Source organism: Pan troglodytes, chromosome 23 (assembly GCF_028858775.2).
Source record: "Pan troglodytes isolate AG18354 chromosome 23, NHGRI_mPanTro3-v2.0_pri, whole genome shotgun sequence".
NCBI classification, from domain to species: domain Eukaryota; kingdom Metazoa; phylum Chordata; class Mammalia; order Primates; family Hominidae; genus Pan; species Pan troglodytes.
In genome coordinates, this window is record NC_086016.1 from 38,431,795 (window position 1) to 38,441,294 (window position 9,500).

The 9,500-nt window shown below is 49.2% G+C and overlaps 1 protein-coding gene across 1 annotated transcript; it reads right to left on the minus strand.

The window, feature by feature from the left end:
* Positions 1 to 1,669: 1,669 nt before the first annotated feature.
* On the minus strand, positions 1,670 to 8,872 carry LOC129138463 (small ribosomal subunit protein uS8-like). The gene is made up of 2 exons (XM_054675630.2): positions 8,784 to 8,872; positions 1,670 to 2,114 (listed from the first exon to the last, which is right to left on the minus strand). Exons 1-2 carry the CDS (start codon positions 8,870 to 8,872, stop codon positions 1,703 to 1,705), a joined length of 501 nt encoding a protein of 166 aa, XP_054531605.2. The 3' UTR covers positions 1,670 to 1,702.
* Between the last annotated feature and the right edge of the window lie 628 nt (positions 8,873 to 9,500).

Here is a 9,500-nt window from a genome sequence, read left to right on the forward strand (position 1 = left end):
GCAAGAAAAGGCAGCAGGCAGGACCAGGACTCTGCTCCGTGGGAGCCCCCTCTGGTGCCCTGGCTCTGTCACCTCCTAGGGTCTGTGATCTCTCAAACCGGACCTCAGACAGCCTGAGCAGCCCACCCAGCCACGTGAGCCACCGTGCCCAGCCTAATTTCTTTCTTTTATTTTCTTTCACTTTTTAAACAGAGACCAGCAGGCCAGGTGCGGTGGCTCACGCCTATAATCCCAGCACTTTGGGAGGCTGAGGCAGGTGGATCACCTGAGGTCAGGAGTTTGAGACTAGCCTGGCCAAGATGGTGAAACCCCATCTCTACTAAAAATACAAAAAATTAGCTGGGCGTGGTGGCGGGTGCCTGTAGTCCCAGCCAGTCGGGAGGCTGAGCTGAGATCGCACCACTGCACTCCAGCCTGGGAGATAGAATTAGACTCCGCCTCAAAAAAAAAAAAAAAAATTAGCCTGGTGTGGTGGTGGGTGCCTATAATCCCAGCTACTCGAGAGTCTGGGGCAGGAGAATTGCTTGAACCCGGGAGGCAGAGGTTGCAGTGAGCTGAGATAGCGCCATTGCACTCCAGCCTGGGCAACAGAGCGATACTCCGTCTCAAAAAAAAAAAAAAAGCCATGAGTGAGTTACTCTTGTGAGCAGCCCTCTCGAGCTGGAGTTTGACTCCTGGAAGATGGGATGCCACTGTGACTGAGCAAACATAGGAATAGCTGTTCCACTAAAGTCTCACAAAGCCTCTGGCCGGAGGAATTTCTCTAGGGACTCCCAGGAGCAGCTGAGGAAACATGAAGGGGTGGACATTCCCAGAAGCCAAAGAAAAGTCGTTTGGTTACAGAGACTGGTGTCTGTGTTCTTCTAGAAAACATGGGCTCTGCTGAGATCAGGGAAGACTCTGACAGGAGCCACCAGGCAGAATCCTCCAGACAGACTAGAATGAGTACAAAGGAGAACAGAACAGCTGTTGCTGGGCGTTTGGACTGAACAGACCTTTCTCACGTGTTGTTATTATTTTTATTTTTATTTATTTATTTGGAGAGAGTCTTGCTCTGTTGCCCAGGCTATAGTGCAGTGGTGAGAACTTGGTTCACTGCAACTTCCACCTCCTGAGTTCAAGCTATTCTCCTGCCTCAGCTTCCTGAGTAGCTGGGATTACAGGAGTGAGCTACCATACCTGGCTAATTTTTGTATTTTTAGCAGAGACGGGGTTTCAGCATGTTGGCCAGGCAGGTCTCAAGCTCCTGGCCTCAAGGGATCCACCCGCCTCGGCCTCCCAAAGTGCTGGAATTATAGGCATGAGCCACCACACCCAGCCTGTTATTATTTTTTAATTTGAGATAAAACAGAAGCCATGTACCTTTGAATTCTTCTAACCAAAATCTCCTGTTGGGACTTACACAGAACCACTAACTGTCAAGTGTCTGAAAGACGATTTTCTGCTGGAAGCCTCAGTTTCCTCATGTGTAAAGTGGGGAAAATAATAGTGCCTGCCTCCTAGGACTTTAAGTTGTTTGTGAGAAATGCTTAGTGCTGGGCATGGTGGCTCATGCCTCTAATGCCAGGGCTTTGGGAGGCCAAGGTGGGAGGATTGCTTGAGACCAGGATTTTGAGACCAGCCTGAGAAACATAATGAGACCCTATCTCTACAGATTTTTTTTCCATGAGGCATTTTATTTGTAAATATGTGTATTACATCCCTAGAAAAAGAATCGCAGGATTTTCCCTCCTGTGTGGTTTTGTCTTGCTTCTTCATGGTCCATGATGCCAGCTGAGGTTGTCAGAACAATGAAACCAAACTGGCGGGATGGAAGCAGATTATTCTGCCATTTTTCTAGATCTTTGAGTTGCACATCAAATCTGGGGCTGATCACTCCACACTTGTTTAGCCTGCCTGTGACAGTCACAACAATTTTCCCAGCTCTGTGACCATCAATGATTTCAAATTCGCCAGTGTAATCATGCTTTATCATCACAGTGAGAAATCGGACGATGACTTTGGAGCATGGCCTAATAAGCACCTGGCGTTTGCCTCTCTTTTTGGCATTGTTGATGCTCTTGAGGGCATCAGCCAGGGGCCAGGCGCAGTGGCTCACGCCTGTAATCCCAGCACTTTGGGAGGCCAAGGCAGGCGGATCACAAGGTCAGGAGATCGCGACCATCCTGGCTAACACAATGAAACCGCGTCTCTACTAAAAATACAAAAAATTAGCTGGGCGTGGTGGCAGGTGCCTGTAGTCCCAGCTACTCGGGAGGCTGAGGCTGGAGAATGGTGTGAACCCAGGAGGCGGAGTTTGCAGTGAGCTGAGATCGTGCCACTGCACTCCAGCCTGGGCGACAGAGCGAGATTCCATCTAAAATAATAATAATAATAATAATAATAATAATAATAATAATAATAATTTTTTTCCTCCAAAAAGCACTTTGCAGAGAACCTCAGCAAGGCTGAAAAAAATAAAAATAAAATAAAAATAGGCCGGGCGCAGTGGCTCACGCCTGTAATCCCAGCACTTTGGGAGGCCAAGGTGGGCGGATCACCTGAGGCTGGGAGTTCAAGACCAGCCTGACCAACATGCAGAAACCCCTTCTCTTCTAAAAATACAAAATTAGCCGGGCGTGGTGGCTCATGCCTGTAATCCCAGCTACTTGAGAGGCTGAGGTAGGAGAATCGCTTGAACCTGGGAGGCGGAGGTTGCAGCGAGCCGAGATCGTGCCACTGCACTCCAGCCTGGGCAACAAGAGCAAAACTCTGTCTCAAAAAATAAATAGATAAATAAATAATAAAAAATAAAAAAGTGCTGGACACCCAGACTGCAGACCTAGTTTCTGGCTTCTACTCTTGATGCTTTTCTTAACTTGCTGGCAAGCCTGAGGCAAATCCCTTGTCACCTCTAGGATTCTACCAGCACATCTGCGAAATGGGTGTTGTTGCCTTACGACATAGGTTTTCAAACATGTATGTTTCACAGTGAAACCCTTTGTGCAAAAAAAAAATCTTACGCTAGAAGCCAGCACTGTTAGGACTCCAATATTTTGAACCCCGGTGGGACTTACATCTGCCAGCACCTGTGACACTTTGCTGAAGGGCTCGACTCGAGCTCAGGAGGCTGCAAGTGCTGAGGACGTAATGCCCTTTGGGAGCAGCTCTCAACTTCGCCTGTGCTCCCTCAACGCTTGGGCAAATAACTGGGAGGTCCTGTTCACTTGGTAGATAGCTCCTGCTTCCCTTCTCTGTCTCACTCTCCCACTCCCTTACCTAAGTTGCTTGGGATCACAGTCCAAATCAACCACATGTACTCAAATTTTTGTCTCTGATCTGCTTCTGCTTCAAACCAAGTTAGGATCCCCAAATGCAAAACAAGTACCAGCTATGGTCCCAGGAGGCAGGCGGGTCAGTGAGGGCTGAGCTGTGCAAGGCGGGTCAGTGAGGGCTGAGCTGTGCAAGGCGGGTCAGTGAGGGCTGAGCTGTGCAGGGGCCTTCCCCAGAGGTGGGCCTGCACATGGGCCTTGAGCAATAGATTACTTTATTATTTATTTGTTTATTTTTATTTATTTATTTATTTATTTATTGAGATGGAGTTTTGCTCTTGTTGCCCAGGCTGAAGTGCAATGCTGCGATCTTGGCTCACTGCAACCTCCACCTCCCGGAGTCAGGCAATTCTCCTGCCTCAGTCTCCCAAGTAGGTGGGATTACAGGCATGTGCCAGCACACCCAGCTAATTTTGTATTTTTAGTAGAGACAAGGTTTCACCATGTTGGTCATGGCTGGTCTTGATCTCCTGACCTCAGGTGATCCACCCGCCTCGGCCTCCCAAAGTGCTGGGATTACAGCCGTGAGCCACGGTGCCTGGCCTCAATAGGATACTTTAACAAGGAAAGGATTGACTAAAACATGGTTAGGTTGGGCGAGTGGGGTGGGGAAGGAAGGGACTAAATAGAAAAGCCCAACTAGAGAGGGAAGCTCATGAGCTGAGACACCCGGTGGTGGGACCCTGACTTGACAGTGCTCTGTCCCATCCTCCATGGTGACCAAGTTGCTCAGTGGCAGTTCTCTCCATATCTTCCCTTTTCACCCAAGACTATGTTCCTCTTTTGACCAAGAAAGTAGCCCAAAAGGGATTGTGGTCACTTTCTTATCAGGCCTGTGGTGGAGGCAGAGGATACACGTCAGGCCTTTCCCAGGCCCACGGCCCCAAGCAACTCCTCCAAGGATGACATCCCAGCTCTGCCAGGGCCACTGCAGGACACCTTCCAAACTCTGAGCCGGACGAGGGAAGGAGCTCCATGCAGTGTCCTGCGATTCGGGCCCGATGCACAGTGGGCAGCCTGTTCCTAGGGAGTGGGCACTGGGAAGGGAGTCCAGCTGCTGACTTACGGCATGGCCTCACCCAAGAGTCTTTATCCTGAACTTCTTCAGAATTTCCTCCTGAATTTCTTCAACAACATCCACACACCAAGATCATGGGACAGGCTATGTGAAAGAGCTTCATGAACCACAAACCATAAACAATCGTGCAATTCAGCTGCAAGTTATTATTCCAGAGGCTTCTGGGGGGCAAAGCCGTGTCCTTATTCCACATTGTGTCCCAGAGCCTGGCACAGGGCCTGATGAATGGCAGGAGCTCAGTCATTGCTTGTTGAATGAATGAATGAGGGAATGAATGACAGAGTGGATATGTCATCCAGTTTGACAATTCAATCCAACCAACTATCGCTGAGGGCCTACTATGTGCAGGAGCTGGGCTGGGTACTGAGGAAAATCACAAATAACAGATGAACAGATGGGGTTTTTTTTTTTTTTTTTTTTGAGATGGAGTTTCACTCTTGTTGCCCAGGCTGGAGTGCAGTGACACGATCTTGGCTCACCGCAACCTCCGCCTCCTGGGTTCAAGTGATTCTCCTGCCTCAGCCTCCCCAGTAGCTGGGATTACAGGCTCCCGACACCATCCCTGGCTAATTTTTGTATTTTTAGTAGAGACGAGGTTTCTCCATGTTGGCCAGGCTGGTCTTGAACTCCTGACCTCAGGTGATCCACCCGCCTCAGCCTCCCAAAGTGCTGGGATACAGGCGTGAGTCATCGTGCCCGGCTTAAATTTCAGTTTCTTTAAGCCAACTGCGTCAAGTTTCCATCATTTGCAAAAGATAAAGTCCTGATTAATACACTTAAGTTTACGGATGTAATTCAGTAACACCCCTTCTCAGGGATGCCTGCCCTGAACACCACGTGGCTCCTCCCTGCTCCAGCACTCTCTCCTCCTACCATTTGGTTTTATCCTCTGCTTGTTGTTCCTTAGCATCTTGCATGTGAATTGTGCCACTCCAATAAGATTTGAGGCACTGTTTAAAAACTTTCTTTTTGGCCATGTGCAGTGGTTCACGCCTGTAAACTCAGCGCATTGGGAGGCCAAAGCAGCAGGATCCCTTCAACCCAGGAGTTTGATACCAGCCTGGGCAACATGGCGAGACCCTGTCTCTACAAAAAAATAAATAAATAAAAATAAAATTAGCTGGGTGTGGTGGAGCACGCCTGTGGTCCCAGCTATTCAGGAAGTTGAGGTGGGAGAATTGCTTCAGCCCAGGAGGTTGAGGCTAGGCTACAGTGAGCTATGATCACACCACTGCACTCCAGCCTGGGGGACAGAGCAAGACTCTTATCTAAAAAAGAAAGAAAAAAAGGAAGAAAGGAGGGAGGGAGGGAGGGAGAGAGAAATTGATTCGCAAGGCAAAGAAAAGAAAGAAAGAAAGAAAGAGAAAAGAAAAGAAAGGAAGGAAGGAAGGAGAGGGAGAGAGAGGAAGAAAGAGAAAGAAAGAGAGAAACAAAGATTTCAGAAGACTCTAACATAAAAAAAGAAGAAAGAAAAACAGAAAGAGAGAGAGAGACAAAAAGAGAAAGAAAGTGAGAGAAAGAAAAAGAAAGAGAAAAAGAGGGAAAGAAAGGTGGTTAAAGAAAGCTCAGGTGTGGGGCCAGGTGTGGGGGCTCACACCTGTAATCCCAGCACTTTGGGAGGCAGAGGGGGGCAGATTGCAAGGTCAGGAGTTCAAGAGCAGTCTGGCCAATATAGTGAAACCCCGTCTCTACTAAAAATACAAAAAATTAGCCGGGCGTGGTGGCACAAGCCTGTAGTCCCAGCTACTCGGGAGGCTGAGGCAGGAGAATCGCTTAAACCCGGGAGGCAGAGGTTGCAGTGAGCCGCGATCGTACCACTGTGCTCCAGCCTGGGTGACAGAACGAGACTCCGTCTCAACAAAACAAAACAAACAACAAAAAAAGAAAGCTCAGGTGATTTTTTCAATTTCTTCTTCTTCTTCTTCTTTTTTCCCCCAGAGACAGCATTTCACGCTGTTGCCCAGGCTGGTCTTGAACTACTGGCCTTAAGCGATCCTCCTGCCTCGGCCTCTCAAAGTGCTGGGATTACAGGAGAGGCACCGCACCGGCCTCAGGTGTTTTCTGGGCTTCTGTGCATTTCTGCTCCTCTCTGGGTTTCTGTCTATCTCTGACTCTCCCTGTGTGTCTCTCTTCCTCCCACACTCTTGCCGTCTTTCTCTGTGCAGTAACTTAATTTCCCCCTCTTGTTTCCTTTTCTCCTGTCTCTTTCTCTATGCTTCTGACCGCTCATCTTCTGTTACCTTCTGTCTCTGGTTCTCTCCTTTCTGTCTCTCATTGTATTTATTTATTTATTTATTTTTTGGTCTCTCCCAGGCTCTTCCAACTCCTTCTGCCCTTTTCCCTTCCTCCTCCTCCTCTCCCTGCCCCACTTCCTCCCTCCCCCTCTTTCCTCCCACCTCTTTCCCTGCCCTGTCTCCCCCTGGAGCTCCCACACAGGGACCCAGCTGGCCTCTCAGAGAGAAGAGGCTCCCTGGAGGCCCAGCAGGAAGTGCACTTTCCCCTTTGACCTGTCAGCTGGCCACTGGGGACGCAGCTTCCCTCCCACTCCTGTCCACCCAGGCAGCCTGTGCAGACTCCCTGGAGCTGGGGATAGAGTTTTGAATCTCGCCATTTGAGGGGCTCTGAAGACAGGCTTTACCCGGAGTGGGAGAGAAGGGGACTGGGCTCCAGGGGAGGAGAACCCCATTTTCACGGGGCACCTCCTGGGTGCTGCTTCTCCACCAGGTCCTGGGGAGAGAGATTGTCAAAGGCCACAGTCCCTTTCTGAGAGACAGAAAGACACAAAAGGGAAAGAGCTGGGGGATGGGGGGCAAGAGAGGTCTCTGTGGAGGCAGGGCTTCCGGGCCAGCCTGGATGAAAAGAACCACCCCCACACATTGCAGGGCTCCTAAGATATTTTTACAGGGACTGAAGACCCTTAGGAGGGGCGGTGTGGTGTCAGAAAGTGTCCAGGAGTCAGAGTCAGAGGTCCGGCTTCCGAGTGCATTTCCACCGTGCTGTGTGCAACCTTGGCTATCCGGAGTAACCTCTCCCTGCCTGTTTGTGTCAGAGGCATTGGAACCACAGCCACTCCATCTTGAATAGGGGCTGGGTAAAATGAGGCTGAGACCTACTGGGCTGCATTCCCAGACGGTTAAAACATATCTCACAGGATGAGATAGGAGGTCAGCACAAGATACAGGTCATAAACACTTTGCTGATAAAACAGGTTGCAGTAAAGAAGCTGGCCCAAGGCCAGACGTGGTGGCTCACGCCTGTAATCCCAGCACTTTGGGAAGTCAAGGCGGGCAAATCACCTGAGGTCAGGAGTTCAAGACCAGCCTGACCAACATGGAGAAACCCTGTCTCTACTAAAAATACAAAATTAGCCGGGCATGGTGGCACATGCCTGTAATCCCGGCTACTCAGGAGGCTGAGGCAGGAGAATCACTTGAACCTAGGAGGCAGAGGTTGCAGTGAGCCGAGATGGCACCATTGCACTCCAGCCTGGGCAACAAGAGTGAAACTCCATCTCAAACAAACAAACAAACAAACAAACAAAGAAGCTGGCCCAAACCCACCAAAACCAAGATAGCAATGAGAGTGACCTCTGGCTGTCCTCACTACTACACTCCCATCAGCACTATGACAATTTACAAATGCCATGGCAATGTCAGGAAGTCACCCTATATGATCGAAAAAGGGGAGTATGAATAATCTACTCCTTATTTAGCGTATAATCAAGAAATATCTGTAAAAATGGGCAACCAGTGACCCTTGGGGCTGCTCTGTCTATGGAGTAGCCATTCTTATATTTCTTTACTTTCCTGATAAACTTGCTTTCACTTCACTCTATGGACTCACCCTGAATTATTTCTTGCCTGAGATCCAAGAATCCTCTCTTGGGGTCTGGATCAGGACCCCTTTCTGGTAACATTTCTTCATGTATAAAATAGGCATAAGCGACCTGCTTATTATAAAGGGGTACAGAGTCAAGGGAGGGAGGCGTTAAAGGAGCCAGAGGAAGCAGAGGGAACCCACACTGACTGACCTGCAGTGGCTATAAAAACTGCTATAACGGGTGGATCTCCTGAGGTCAGGAGTTCGAGACCAGCGTGGCCAACATGGTGAAACCCCGTCTTCACTAAAAATACAAAAATTAGCTGGGCGTGGTGGCATGCACCTGTAATCTCAGCTACTTGGGAGGCTGAAGCAAGAGAATTGCTTAAGCCTGGGAGGCGGAGGTTGCAATGAGCCGATATCACTCCACTGCATTCCAGCCTGGGTGATAAACAAGAGTGAAACTCCGTCTCCAAAAAAAAAAACAAAAAAACACCATAAACTTGGTGGCATCAAACAACACAAATGCGTCCTCTATATGGTTCTGGAGGTGAGAAGTCCATCGGGAACCTCACCAGGCCCGAGTCAAGTCAGCAGGGCCTTGATCCTTCTGGAGGCTCTGGAGAGAATCCACTTCCTGGTCATTTCCAGCTTCTGGGGCCATCCACCTTCCTTGGCTCCTATCTCCTTCCTCCTGGCATCAAAGCCAGATGCCATGCTCCGTCTCCCTCTCTTTTCCTCCCTCTTCCACATTTAAGGACCCTATGATTACATTGTGCCCACCCACGTAATCTAGGAAAATTTTCCTATTTAAGGTCAGCAACCTTAATTTCACCTACAGCCCTAATTTCCCTCTGCTATGCAACCTAATCACAGTTTCCAGGGACCAGAACCTGGACAATTTTCTGCCTACCACACCTGTCAAAGGAAGAAGGTTTTATGGGCCTGACTCAGTTTAATCTTCCCAACAAGCAGAGGTGTGTGTGGGGGTGGTAGATGCGGTGTTTAGGGCTGTTAACCCATATTACAGATGAAGAGATTAAGGTTAAGATCACACCATCATTAAGCATTGGAGCTGAAATTCAAATCCGGGTCTGACCTCACATCCCATGCTCTTCCCACCTGCAAGTTTTCTTTGAGACTTCAGGACTATAGAAAAGCAACACATTGCCGGGGGCGGTGGCTCATGCCTGTAATCCCAGCACTTTGGGAGGCTGAGACGGGCGGATCACCTGAGATCTGGAGTTCGAGACCAGCCTGACTAACATGGAGAAACCCCATTTCTACTAAAA

Bases quoted from the DNA above. Each gene is read 5' to 3' on its own strand.
- LOC129138463 (XM_054675630.2), bottom strand. From the start codon at position 8,872: ATGGCCCCAGAAGCTGGAAATGACCAGGAAGTGGATTCTCTCCAGAGC. The intron at 2,115-8,783 runs GTGAGGTTCCCG...GGCCTCCCAAAG, and splicing joins GCTGACTTGACTCGGGCCTG to TGCTGGGATTACAGGCGTGA.